Source organism: Argiope bruennichi, chromosome 10, assembly GCF_947563725.1.
Source record: "Argiope bruennichi chromosome 10, qqArgBrue1.1, whole genome shotgun sequence".
Taxonomy (NCBI): Eukaryota; Metazoa; Arthropoda; class Arachnida; order Araneae; family Araneidae; genus Argiope; species Argiope bruennichi.
In genome coordinates this window covers 112,190,372-112,206,163 of record NC_079160.1, presented here as the reverse complement: position 1 = coordinate 112,206,163, position 15,792 = coordinate 112,190,372, and the positions used below count along the sequence as shown (strand labels likewise).

General features: G+C 25.9%; 1 protein-coding gene across 1 annotated transcript; it reads right to left on the bottom strand.

Moving 5' to 3' along the window:
* Window positions 1-1,961: 1,961 nt before the first annotated feature.
* On the bottom strand, window positions 1,962-15,587 carry LOC129989288 (serum response factor-binding protein 1-like). The gene is made up of 7 exons (XM_056097724.1): window positions 15,418-15,587; window positions 12,233-12,321; window positions 10,729-10,801; window positions 9,471-9,542; window positions 5,620-7,058; window positions 3,261-3,334; window positions 1,962-2,154 (listed from the first exon to the last, which is right to left on the bottom strand). Exons 1-7 carry the CDS (start codon window positions 15,442-15,444, stop codon window positions 2,048-2,050), a joined length of 1,881 nt encoding a protein of 626 aa, XP_055953699.1. The 5' UTR covers window positions 15,445-15,587; the 3' UTR covers window positions 1,962-2,047.
* Between the last annotated feature and the right edge of the window lie 205 nt (window positions 15,588-15,792).

The window sequence follows — 15,792 nt, the reverse complement described above, 5'->3', positions numbered from 1 at the left end:
CCTCGCCCAATCCATTGATTTGGAAAGGTTGCGTTTAGATAATTTCGCACCTCTGGCGCATAATGAGCTGGTGCTCCAGCTCATTATGCGCCAGAGGTGCTGGAACTACATTACTCGCCGGATACGAGGGGGAACATCTGTCATCATTTCTGGCAGCAACACTGTTGCAGAAAGATAAGATATTTTTTTCCATCCAGGCGTTCTGGCAGAAGATAAGGTCCAAGTAGATGGTCACCAATTATTCTTGCCCAAACATTTATGGAAAATCGTCGCTGATATGCATGTGGATTTACATCTGCCCATTGGTGGGAATTGTGGGTGTTCGCTCTCACGTGTAAATGTACATTCATCTGTAAAAAGCACAGTTGCACCAAAATCGGGATTTAGGGTGTTCTTCAGCAGATACCAGCGAGCAAAATCCATTCGATGAGGAAAATCCTTTTGAGTCAGTTCCTGGACTCGTTGGACTTGAAAAGGATGCATTCTTTCATCCTTTAGTACTCGCCATGTCATGGAGGGTGATATTTCAATTTGACTAGCCACTGCTCGCGTGCTTGTATTTGGATGATCAGCCACCATATCCAGAATTTTTTCTTCCACAGCAACCGTTCTGTTAGACTTCGCACAGCCTGCATTTGAACGTGCACCAAAAAAAGGATCCTGTCTCACGCAACAGTCTGTGCAAGCGCACAAATGTTTTATCATTGGGCAACCGCCTGTTGGGAAACTTTTCTCCGTACAATCGTCGCGCCTCTGCACTATTCCCATTTGCAGTTCCGTAGATGAAGTGCATATCAGCCTTTTCTTGATTAGTGAAGGACAACATCTTTCGTTACGTTTCTACCGTGATTTACACTTGCACACTCGGGTCAGTGGCTTTTATCTTAATAACAATTTGCATATGCGTTCTTCTTCTTCCCCATATCACAATTTCATGTTCTTCCAGAAACTTGCAGCTATAACGCTTGCATGGATAAAATTTGAAGATGTTCTAACACGTTTGCATTTGAATTCAAATCATGCATTTTCTAATGCAAGTTGATTGTTTTGGTGTTTTACTATCACCTATTAAAGTTTGCTTCATCATTTATTATTTTGCTCATTAAATACAAGCGTTTAAAATTTAACCCCCTGAACGCGGTTGAATTTGCGCCACTTAACCGCTCCCGATGGTTTCAATTTTGCGCTCGAAATTTAAGTTAAAGTCTAAACTTTAGTAAACATTTAACAAAATTTTAAAAAAAATACTGGTAAAAAGTAGTTGTTCGGTACTCCAAAGTCTAGAGCGCCCTCTATCGGTATTTTTTAAACTTTGTCTTTAAAAATTTTTTAAAAGAAAATACTAATTTAAAGAATGATTTTAGCGAAAACCGTAAATGAATCGATCCATTTTTCCGTTTTTTATCATCATTTGAAATTTAGGGCCCTAAACTTTGATGGCGCCTATCTCCTTCGGAAGACGTTTGGGACACTTGGTTTCCTATTTACTATTACTCGTCTTGATGTGTACTATCACCCCTTAAAGTTACCCCCATCATTTATGAAACACCCTGTATTACTCTTTGATAATAAGTAAAAATAATTTTATTCTTAATAAAAATACTTTATTCAAAGGATATTTCCATTTAAATATATTGTTTTGCTTCATTATTGAATAAAATTCGTGAGTTACTTACTTTATTTCACTAATATATTAACTAGGACATGGAAAAATATTTACATATTAATGAACTCTTGAATAACAGATGCTAAACATTCCTTTTTAACAATAATCAGGATTATGGGAATCAATATAAAAGTCCCATTTCATAGAAGTATTAATGATACAAAGAATAAAATTTGAAATAATTATCAATATAAAAATAAAATGAAATATATTGCTTACTAATGTAGTGAACATAAAAATATACAAAGAAATAATTTAATAAATAACAAAAACAAAATAAAGATTTTTTTTGTCATTAAAATGATATAAAAAATAACTTTATTGTAAACAGTGTTTTAAAACAACAAAATGCATTAACAAAATTAATGCAAAATAACAAATCTAATCATTAAACACCATTCTTTTTCCTTGAAATTTCAAAGTTGCAGCTTCTTTTAATTTTCTTTTGGCTTCCCATGAGGGGTGTAAGGGCTTATCATCAGGTTTATCTGCAATGATAAAAACTGTTATTCATAATAAAATTGTATTCTAATGCAAATAATTAAAAATACTTTAATCTGAATTATACGAATATAGTATAATAAAATATGCAATTGATTTCAATAAATATGGTACAAAATTGTGACATATTTGTATAAATCATGTTTTTAATTTTTAAAATACATTCACATATAATAATTGCCAAAGGCTTAAGCATTCGCATAAACAGAGTGAAAAAAATTAAGACACCACATTAATATGACAATCCTATAAATATAATATTTTGAGGTGATCCATGTAATTTCTTATAATTTCAGAGGCTGAGTTAGATACTTCACAATATGTTTTATTCTCTTGATTTGCAGTTTTAAAATAATATAAATTTATGCTATTCCCTTTTTTCAAGAAGAAGAAGAAAAATAATAATAAAAAAACAAATGAATACTGAATACATTATATAAAATCAACATTCTGAATAATTATTTTCTCCAATAGTAATTGTACAATGTCTAAAGCAAATTCTATCTTGCTTAATATTATGTAACAATACCAACCATCTAGTTTTATAGAACAGCATTGAGAACTAAGTTTTATTAAGCTCAGATTGATTACAAAGCAAATCTGGAACAGCTAATAAAAGGAGTCGAAGAAAAAGCTAACAATGTGGAAATAAAATAGACCTAAAAGGCAGATTAATATTGAAGCTTTGAATATCTATTTATACCTTCACATATAATAAGACAAGGGAAACTTTTATTAAACAGTATTACAATCGAGAAAGTGTTTACAAGTTTTAATCTTAACATTTTACAGTAACTTAGAGATCTTACCAATTAAAGAGTAAAATTTAAGACTTTTTCTCTCATACATTGTTTTTTCAAATTTCATCTTCTTTATTCCTTAAATTTATAAAATAAGCACATGGAAAAAAGAAATGCCATCATACCAAACAACTGAAAGTTTACTCTTTTAATTTTTGCAACTCTTATATTTATTGAAGCAATAATTTTTCAATGAAGAAAAATGTGCAAAATGCTATTAAATAAGGCTTATGTTGAATTTTTAATAATAACAATTTTATATATATCTGTATATAATTAAAAATATCACTCACTTTTCTGAGGAGAATTACTCAAATTAGGCTTTGAAGAATGGCTACTCCATTTTGAATCCCTGCTGTGGTTTTGGCTGAATATGGGTGGGGGAATAATAAATAAAATAAAATATATAAAAATCTTACTCATTTAAATGCATGGCAACAAGCAACAAATACACATACAAAAAAAATTATTGCATGAAAATGCTAAAATCAACCTAATACTAACCTAATCATCACTACCTAATATCTATCAATACAAGAATATTTAAGGCAATTTTATTTAAAAAAACATCCAACACTAATGTACTGGAAATAACCATAACAATGCTTTACTTTTAATAAAGTCATAAAAGAAATTAAATTTGCAGACTTAAAAAAAATTATTATTTAATAACGTAGAAAGATGTGGAGACAAACACAGGATAAAAAAAAAAAAAAAAAAAGGAATAAAAAAAAAGTTTCTTTAATAATTACTAATCACAAACTCATGAAAATAATATTATTGAACTTCATTCTATTATTTTTTAACACATTCACTGCCACGGTTCAAGCCTGATATTCGGGCCTTCTGTCTAATTAGATGATCCCTTCTTTGCTATCTTTTAACTGCAGCAGAGAAGGTGTCATCTAATAATATAGATGGCTTGGTACAATTATATATTATCTGCGCCGCGCCAGCGGCAACGAATGTGTTAAGGAAATTAATAATAATAGATGTCAATAAAACAAGTATAGCAAAACATCTATTATTAATATGAAACTTACCGATTTTTATGCACTTTCTTTCAGAATTTCAAAATAATAAATTAGACAGAAATTTTCATAATAATATTTATTTAGATTTTAAACAGACTAAGAAAAAAATTAAAAGACTCAGTTTTCGATTAGAAATAGTTTTGTAACACACTCATTTAATAAATGATCCATCTCAAGATAGAGTTGATAGTAGCAAACCAGATTTTCAGAATAAAACAATAAAATAGAACAGGCAATGTAGAACAGTATATGGATTTAGTAGAGAATTGAATGGCTAATTAATTTACTTCATAGATTTACATAATGGCTATTTAAATAAAACTATTACTTTGTAAGCAAAATTTTACTTATTATTTACTGGCTTTATTTATAATTCATAGTAATCAGGTGAGAAGAATATCAAGCTTCCTTCTTAAACCTCTATATTATTTTAATGCAAGGATGTTTGATCTTCAACAAATTTAGTGTTCCAGGAATTTAAAGTGTCATGAAAATAATGGATCTTTTATAGAATATGGGAGTTCTGGAGATAAGATTGCAGGCCAGTTGTAGTGAAAATGTGATTAAAATAATTTCTAAGAATAACAGCACTCTCAAAAGAGATGAGATATAAAATATTTATAATATAGAAAGACAAAAGAGAGCAAAGATCATACTAATAAGATCATTCAGCTGTTCTCCAGTGAATGTCAAAAGTTTGTAACTAGAAATACATTTAAATTGAATGGATTTCTCAGTAAAAGAATTTCTAATATCAATAACAGAGGACAGATTGGTTGCCACAATTAAAATATAAGATATCACGAAGTAAAATGTGCATCTCTGAATATTAATGTTTTCTTGTTTAAATAAGTTTCCTTGTACAAAAATAAATAAGGATTTACACAGGATAGTTCAATTATTCAAATACAGTTGAGTGTTTTAAAATAGTGCAAAAAATTCCATTTAATAGGGCTAATTAATGGCCATGAAAATTAATACTATAAAATTTTTAATATAACTGTTGAAGCTTTCTAAGGGGCTAATATTTTTATATTGAAATGTGGGAAGTATCATTTGAATGAACATTGAGGTTATTAAAATGAATTAATACACAGATAAATATAAAGTAATTATCAGTCACTTAGACAAGGTTGAATGTAATTCTAATGAATCAAAAATACCATTTTCACTTCTAAAATTAATATATTTGACAGAACAGTTATTATTTTACTGTGCTATCAAATACAGAAAACTTTATAGTGGTGCTTAAATTTATTCTATTTAAACAAAACTATTACGAATATAGGAAACATAAAGAACTGTTCAATAACAAAACATAATAAAAATGTCTGATTTTAAGTAACTTAGTTTTGGACGCTACTTTTTATTCTCTACCCACTAGGCACCTTATGCTTTAAAGATTGAAGTAATCATTGTGAATAAATAGGTAAATAATTGTTTAAATTTTTGACATAGTCAAACAAAGTAGCCTGAAATATATGATATGTATACATTTACATTATTAAGCAGGTACTTATAAAGCATTTAACACATTTCATATAAAAAAATTAAAAGATAATTTAATAACTGAGTCATATATATTAATACATAAAATTAAAAAAAAAATATTAATTACCTGAAAGTTTTTTCTTCATGATTCTTTGCAAAATTATTTAAACCATTTCTTTTATTAAATTTATCTTTAGATGCAAACTTAAAATTCTTATTTTGTCTATATTCAGAATTGTCATCAAAAGTTTGTTTGAAATTTCTTTTATTGCCTTTAAAAGTTGATTCTTTTTTATTTTTCATAAAGCTATTTTCTCTGAAACTTGAATTTCTTCCATTCATAGAATGCTTCTCGAATTTGCTTTTCGGAAATGAATGATCTCTTTGCTCTCTTTTATTAAAAGCACCATATTGTTTCTTTTTAAAAGAGGGAAAGTCCCGCTTCCTCATAGTTTCTCTTTCGACAGTCTCATCTTCATCACTTTCAGAAACTGGTTCACCATCACGTAGGAAAAAAGGATCTTTCTTTTGCTTTCCCGAATCTTCACTATTTTCATCTTCAATATCACTATCAGATTTCTCAATAGGAATTTCATCAACATCTTGCAATTCATTCAGATCTAGCATTGTTATGGCTTTTATTTTATTTTTTACTTCTAGGTTTATAGGAAGTGAAGGCTTGGCCTTTGTATTACTGATATTAGCATTTTTATCTGCCATTTTGTATTTCTCTACTGAACTTTCATCGTCACTTTTTTCTCCTGCATTAGACTGCTGAAAAATAGTTGAAGATTTGCTTCTTGGTTTATTTTGCACCTTTGTTTTTGACATTGAAATTTCTAATAATTTAGATCTTATGCCTTGCATTTTTTCTGAATTTCCTTCTTTATCTGATTTTATTATTGGTTCTTTGCTATTACTTTTAAGCAGTACTTTTTCCTGAGCTAAATTAGTTTCAGGATCTAAAACACTTGTTTCAGACTTCTTTGAATGCTTGTAGGATTTATCATTATTTGTTTTTTCTTTAACTTGATTGCTCAAATGATTAGAAAAGTCTGAACTATTAGAAAGAGAAGCATCTGATTCATCATCACTTTCAGCATCATCAATTGTTAGTAATTTCTTTTCATCTCGACAGTTTGGAATACTTACAGAAACTAAATTATCAGATGCATTATTCAAAGACACTTTCCTTCTGACTGCTTTCTCGTTTTTCAAATTTTGTTGTGATGTATCTTTCTGAAAATTTTTAATATCTGAACTATCTGGCAAACTTTCCAAAGATTCAGAATTTTGACACTCAGTTTGAATTTCGCTAGATTTGTGAAAATTATTTTTATTTCCAATGGGTACAGTATTTGGATTCTTGACATCATTTTGTTTGACTTTTTGTTTCTGTTTTAACATTTGTGAGCGCTTAGATTTTTTTTCCTCCCATTGTTTGACAAGTTCAGGTATTTTAGGAATTAACTCACTATTATCATTGTGAAATTTTTCCACACATTTTTGAACTGGTGGATGATTAGCTAACATTGCAAAACATCTCTCTTCTAGTGGTATGTTTTTCTAGGGGAAAAAAAAGTATTTATATTCTTTAATGTTTTCACAGATTAAAATTTCACAAATCAATACTGTTCACAGATCAAAAATTTTATAAAGCTTGCATGCCTCTTTTTTAATATTTAGAATTAACTGATAAACCTGGCCAACTGATAAATATGCCTATATGTCTTTAGGGTACAAATTATTTTTACATAAAATATTACAATGCACAAAATCCTCTCAGCAGCTCTAATTTTTTTTAAAAAATTAAATCAGTAAAGAATTAACTAATAAAAATATGGAAACTTTTATAAAGAGAATCTGAATACTTTTAGCAACACTTTTTTCAGAATAAACATTAAAAACATATTAACAAAATTAAAAAGTACTTGTTGGTTGTAACCAAAAGTGCCAAGAAAATTGTTTGCCAATTTGGCAAAAACTTTTATAATTTAGTATATTTTTATAATATTCATATTCTGTACTTGAATATATTTACAATACAATTGAGTATATTTTTATAATTTGGCAAAAATTTTTCTTGGCACTTTTTGGTTGCTGTTAAACTAGAATTGAACCAATTAAAAAGTAATATACAATATAAAACTCCAAACAATAAACAGAATCAGAAAATTATTTGTAAAAAAATCTTTAATGACTTATACTGAAAAGAGTTAAATTCTTAAATTGAAAGTATATGACAAGTTCTTTATTGAAAAATAGTAAACCTAATTCAAAATGCATCCCAACAAATTTATTAATTTGGAAAATGATAAACTATTTAACTAATTTCATAAAATCTTTTTTATGCTTTATAATATTTAAGAGCAAAATTAAAAGGATATTTAAGCCATTAGAAGTTAAAAGTATTAGCTATTGTTTTGAAATTTTTTTCTTTGAAGAAGAAAAATATCAGTCCAATCTTATAAACTCAATGTTGGGTGCATTAGCAACCGAGCTAAACGATTTTGTTATAGAAAGATGTTTCTGTTTTTAGTTCAACACATACATATTCATTCACCATTTTGATCAGAGGTGGATTTAAATACTATGTAATCCTAAGAAGTGCATATTAAGAGGCTTCTTTTTTTGATAAACTGGCAAATTTAGTTTTATATTTCAACATACATTTTAACTTTGAAAATTTATATTTATTTATTATAATTAAAGATTGTCTGGCATCCAGAATTTTATGCAATATTATTGAAACAAATACTGATGTTTATTAGAATAATGAACATTAGGATAAGATATGTAATAGATTTGTGAGCATAATGAAACATAAGAACCTGACCAATTACATTTGATAACCTGCTAACAATGTCCTAATATTTAATAATTCAAAAAATGTGTATTCTTGATAGATTTATTTATTTGTAACCTAAGTAAATAAAGTTTTTAAATTGTTCTTCCTGTGGCCCCTTTTAATTTAGTGGCCTTAGGGTAGTTATCAAATCAGAACTCCATTACTTACTGGTCTGAACTTCTAGAATCCAAAATTGTTTTTGTATCTCATTTTGATATATATATATATATATATATTACAGTATTTAAAAGAGAAATTCGCAAAAAAAAAAAAAAAAAAAAAAAACCCAGTAATTTTGAATTCTAAGGTCTAAAAACTAACTGAGCATTTCATTTTTATTAGATTACTAATTGCCTATGGTGACTAACTAATTCATCAAGAAAATTGATTATAATTATACATAAATCATTAAGATACAACCATATTCTTGATTCTGTCAAATAGTCAGACATTAAAGCCATGTTATTTTAATTCTCTTATTTACATTCTGCTTATTATGCACATGAACCTTTTTAATAGAGACTAGTCCCATAACATCACAGCGCTATATCTAGCTCATCAATCTTTTAAATTATACGACACTGAGTTTTAGCTTTTTATTCATCATTTATTCATTCATTCATTCATAAATACCATAGATATTAAACAGAATTCTTCATCAGCATTAAATTATGTAAGAAAACCATGTGATTAAATATTTATTGAAACAATGAAAATGATTTGAATTTCAAGGTAACAATGTAATTAATATTTTGTTGGAAAATAGGTATATATTAGAATTTAGGTAAAGTTTGTGTGACTATTAAATTAGCATAATTAAAAAGACGATTATTTTAGATTTTGAAATTTATTTTGTGCAATAATATTTTAAAAAGTTATTAGGGAAAAGTATCCAAATTCAACTTATTTTTTTAAATTAATCAAAAGTTTGAAAAAAATCAGTTCTGACACTCCTGACATTAAAACACCTTTTACAGAGTACTCTGATATAATTTTAAAAGGCAGCTTAAAAATATTGAGAAAAAAGCAAAAATATCTATGTAATAATAGGTATTAAAATATAATACAGAAGAAATTATCAAATAAGAAGATACAGAATTGAGAATTGCTAAGCTTCATTACATTCTTACCTCTGCTAAAACAGCTTTCCAGTCTTTTGCTTTTGACAATGCTAATTTACTAACTGAATCTGGCTTGATTTTCTAAATGGAAACAATAAAATAAATATTTCATTACTTGGTTTTAATCAGTATTTTAAAACAAAAATTTATTAATAAAAGTAAAAAATAAAAAAAAAATCTGGTCTTTCTGTTGTAAAATACTAATAATGGAAAAGCAGATATTTTGAAACAAAATTTTATCACTTATTAAATTATATGTATCTACTATAAATATTCTCACACATATAAAGTACAGCTGATTTTTAGTTGTTTTAAGTTACTTTTATTACATCAGAATAAAAAATATTTTTAGATAATATGATTTTACTGAAATGAGAAAGAAATTTAAAAAATATTATTTGAAAATTAACTGAATCAACCGTTTTCCCAACTAAATGAGAAAAAATGTTTAAAAAATAAATAAATTAATTTTTAAAATATAGAAACAGATTTAATGTAACACAATAATTTATTTTCTTAAAACAATATGTATAGTAAACTCTTCTTGGAAACTGATATCCTTACAATTCAATATGGCGAATTTTGAATTTATAAGTTGATTGAAATTTGTGCTATTTAATTTTTTTGTCATAGCAACAGTTAGAGGTTATGAAACTTAGTGCTCAAGGATTTCATTACATTAGGAAAAAGTCAATGTGATTCTGATGTAAAGTTTCTTGATCATTCAAGTATATTACTTTTTATAGTTCATGGTGAAACAAACAATAATGTTGAGAACAATTATAATAATTTACTTTAAAGCAAAACTAAGAATTATTTCTTAAGCTAATTTATTGGTTCAATTAATGAAAATATAGGTATTCATAGCTGAAAATTAACATAATGCATTTAACAATTCATTCAGGGTTTACTTCATTAGGTCATCTGCAGTTGTCACCAAATTAAGACATTTCTTTAAAAAAAATACCAAACTTTGTTTAACTTATTATTGTATATTTCAGTTACTGTGAAATTATGACAAAGCTTCACTTTTTCTACTACAGTTGAAAATAAAATAGTTTTTGAAATAAATTCATCTTATAAGAGTAAATATTTATTGTACAATTTTCAGATAATGCAATACTTATTAATAACAAAATACACAAAGGCAACAGTCTTTGGTTAAGGCAGAGTTATATGATATTAAAATATACAAGAAATTAAGTCCCTAAAAAACAAATGTATAAGCATAGAAAAAAAAAATAATTAAATAATCAGAAATACTAACTTTGAGAATATTAACTTCTTCTAATAGTCTTTGAAGTTTTCTTTTTGTTTTAGCTATTTGCTCTTCGTTGCCTCTAAAAATATGACAAACAGAAATTACAGTTAATTTATTATGATGCATAAATAAGACAAAATGAAATTTCATTAAATATTCAATGTTGTTTTTATACAAGTCAATCAAAACTGGCTTTAAGTATCTATACAATGTATGACAATCTTTGTATAAATTAACAATTTTAAAGAATGGAGGTGATTTTGTCAAATTATTTCCTTCAGTATTTGCTATTCTTAAAAAAAAAAAAAAAAAAAAAACACCTTATGAACTGATGCTATAAAAGGATAAGTGGCAGCAAACTGTTTAAAGCAAGTAATATGATGGTAAATTTGATCAGATTACAACATAGTCTGAATTACGCTTTTGGGTAACTTTACATATCAGAATTTCAAGCATTTATTTGGCCAAAGTTGCTTGTGATGTTCCGACTTACTTATAAATTTTTTTCAGATATTTTATATTACTAAAGGATCAAAATGGATAAAAAAAATAATAATATCACAAAATTAATTCATCATATCTCAATTTTAATTTCTTCTCAATGTATGAGGAAATTTTTAATTTCTGTGTTTTGATATATAATAACTGACTTTAAACATAAATATTTAATACAAATATAGATTTCAATATGGTATATAATGTCACATATTTAAATAACCTTTAGTTTCAAGTAATACTTTTAATAAAAAAATGAATATTAAAAAAATCTTAGTGATGATCATAAATCAACACATTATTAGAATGAATGAAGTTTTACATTTATTTTTTCTTATAAATAAAATCTGAAAAATTCAAACAAATAGAAACAAAATTAAATATGGTAAAAAAATTATAGATGCTATCAATTTATTTACTACATTATAAAAAATTTTAGTCTTCATATCAAAATTATTTTCAACAAATTTTCTTCATATAACTTTAAGCTGATATAACTCTATTTAGAGTCATAAGACCATGTTTGTAAAATATTCTATGAATATGATACAGCTTCTTACTTTGCTAGAATAACAAAGTACACAAAGCATTTGGAATGCTGATTTTTCAATGCATGATATTGCAAGTTTGATTCTTTTACTTATCATTTGGGAAAAATTTAAGACACTATACAACTAATCAATTTATGCTAATATGAAGTTATATAATTTCGAATTTCCCTCTCTTAGTTTTAATTTCAGTCATAAAATAAATATAAAATTCTGAATTAAATACATATAACAGAAATGGGAAGAAAAATTATATTCTTTTTTCAAACATGAGCAGGCAATAATTTTAGAAATAGATCAAGGAATTAATGTCAATGTTTGGAAATTGTTACTGAACTGTCATTTTAAGCAGTATAATGAATTTATCTGAGATAATTTTTCTTTGTAAAATTATAGCATATATTGCATGCAAATTTATGTTATAAACAAATACAATGATCAATATTTAATAAATGAATAATACTTACTTTCGATTTTCTAAAAACTTTATTTGTTTTGTACATTTATTTATTGCATGAATTTTAGCTTGCTTGACAAACTTCCGCATTGACACCACCTGGAAAACATTTTACATATTAATTACTTTTTTTAAAAGCAGTCACAAGAATGATTTTGACACTCTAATTTATGTTAATTTTAAAATACTAATACATATAAAATTTTCAAATTTATTTATCAGATAATATATAATTTTAATGGATCTTGATTAATATCCACATATTAAAATGTACATAAAGTCTTAATGGAGACTTTTAATTTATTAATTATGCCTTTTTTAAAACTTTATTATGAATATTGCTTTTAAACACCGATTTAGTTATTCAGATATTTTAGTTTTCTTGATTTGCTTGAATCAGTTTAAAGCTAAACAGACAAATACAGCTATTTTTAAAAAGAATGCTAACATATCAACAATTTCTAAAATAAATAAATAAGCATAAATTTCAATGATTCAGTAATAAATTTAATGAATATGATTTTTGCAAAGAATAGCATGAAAGTAATATTCTTTTAAAGTAAACAAATATTAAATCCAATCTATATATATTAATACAATATTTAAAAAAAAAGAATTTTTGAATTATTGATTAAGCACTGATAATTAATGGAGGGGGAAAATACCTTATTATTAAAATACTTGTCCCAAAGTATTTTTTCATTATAAAATTATTTAGTTGAAACAATGCATTACTTTATATTTATATTATATATCTACTATAAAGTTTATTGCAGAAAATTTTGAATATCATGTCTGATATTCAGTTTTAACTTTTCAGTCCCCAGATTCATAAATATGGATTTCTGTTTTCAACTTCATAAATCGTGATTGCTCAATGTTTTTATTTCTTTTCACTTTTAAAAAGTTAAAATATGTAAATTTAAAAAGATATCAATGGTTGGCAGCACAATATTGAATTTATTTATACATCAAATAGTGATTTTATCTAATTTTGCAAAATGGCTTTAAGACTGCATGATTGGAAAAAAAAAAAAAAAAAACTAATACTCATAATCATTTAAATAATAAAACATTTTACAGCAGTAAAATTTGTGGCATTGTAGATTATTAAGTTATTTAGAACCAATAAAATTTTAACTGTGTTATATTAGTATTACTATAGCAATTTATGTGCTCAACTCTAAACAAGGTAAAAGAATAGCAATAGTAAAAATCAAAATTTTTAAAATCATAATTGGCCATTAGTTTTTTAAATGTATTTCTATAACTTTTATTTATTTTAGGAATATTTTCAAGTCTTTAATTGCATATTTATTGTACTTAAAAAGCATTTATTTATTTCTCGCAAAAAATGAGATTTACATTATATTACATAATGATGGAGTATAAAAAAAATGAATCTAATTAGATGTTTGTGTTGAGTATTTTATTATTAGATTTTCTTACACTTCTTATTATAATCTGCCATTCTTTCTCATTTAAAACTTTTCATATAACTTTAATATATTTTAGAAATATTTATAAGTTTGCAAATATGTATATACAATAGACACTGCTTATAATATCACTTTGAATCCAAGTCAAAGATATGATGATACATACAAATGATTAGTACATTCAAAATGTAGAAAAAAAAAAGTCACACAATTTATTTTAATTAGAAACAATTTATTAAATGTACAGATTTGAAAAAAAAGTCATACATACTTAATTTTTTAAGCTTTTTATGCAAAAGTTATTGAGATTAACATTTTTTATTTTTAGTTATCAAACATTCATTTGATAAATTATTCACAAGAATAATGTTCATCAGAAAAAAAAAAAAAAAAAAAATCAAGCATGCCATTTGAATGACCTTAATGTCTTCAGATTTCTTTTCAAGCAATGATCCATTTGAATGTCGATACTTTTCTCTCACTTTGATAAATTCCTCTTTCAGTGAGTATTTAACACTCAATAAATAATACATAAACTGAAAACATTTTGATAAATCTCTCCAATCATCACACATTTTGTTTATGCATCAACTTGTCATACTTCGAAAGTACAAATTCAGTATCATTTCTGCATTTTCCTCAATAAATTAAGAAACAATCAGGAATTTTTCAATGTATTCGTAGCCTACTGCTGACTTAGTCTGGGAAGTTGATCATATTCTTTTAAAAAACTGCATTTTTCTTCCATGCATTATGACATTCGTTCATTCCTAAACTATTCTTTGGTCACAGCCATTACCTTACTGAATGGAAGGGTAGAACACTGCGAACAAAAATTTTTGTCTTTTTTTTCCTGTAACCTTAATACTCACTTTCTCATCTGCCAATCGAAACTGATTACTACAAGCAAATTTGTTAATCACTAAAGCTGGCAGATTTCATAGCATTTAGACCTACAAGATCCATTTCATATTATTTTGACCAATACAAATGATTGATCTTCATATCTGAGATCACTACAAGCGGCAGATAGAAAATTTAAATACAAAAATATACTCTCATATATATATGCTTTCTCTTTCTCATTAAAAAGTGCATTTTATATTTGTATTTATTGCAATATTTTGTATCATAATGAAAAAAAAATTGAATTTATTTTATAAGCAGCAACGGAGCAGAAAAATCTAAGCAGCAAACGAAAAGCTGAAAAATGATCCAGAAATATGTCACTGTTGGAATATGACGTGATAGTTGCTTTTGGTCTCTTAGATTAAAAATGAAATAAAATCACAAACAAAAGAGGAAACAATAAATATGTGTCAATGAAGTACAGATTTAAAGTGAACCGACTAACAACAGAAGTGTGACAAGATGTAGTAGGGCCTTTGCCAATATTTATAGAAAAATAAAAAAAAATTCCAAATGCCGATCAACAGTATGTAACTCAAGCATAAAAAGCAATAATTATTTGTGTTTAGTAATATGTATATAAAAGCCATAAAAAAGTATTTATATTGTTATTATAATTTTGGGTCCAAAGAGGTTATACTATATATATATATATATATCAAACATTTATGATAATCATGAATATCAGAAATAAAATGAATACATTGATAGTACAAATAAATGAATTGATATCTCAGAAGTAAAATTCTAAGTTTTCAAACAGTAACTTTATAACCAAACAAAATTTAAAACGTAGGGAAATATTTATATATTCATATAGCAAATTTTCTGAAACAGAGAAACATACTTGATTATTGACTTTTATTTTGTCCATGATCACTTTTTAAAAAATTATTTATTAAATATAAATTTATACAATGTATTTATATACTTTAACATATAATACGATTGCAAAAATTCTGAATTCAACAACGTGCTTTCAAAAACAAATTTGGATGCACATCGGACGAAAATAAACAACAAATAGAGAAAATTATTGCCATATTCGATTTTAAAATATTTCTGATAAATATCCATTTTTTTTTCTTGTAGTGACTTGGAAGATAGTCATGATTTATTTCTGTATCTATGACTCTAATAATATAAAAAATAATATTATAATATAGTTCTTTCCTTTCTAGCATTAGGCTCTTTTTGTTTCAAACTAATATCACTTCAGATA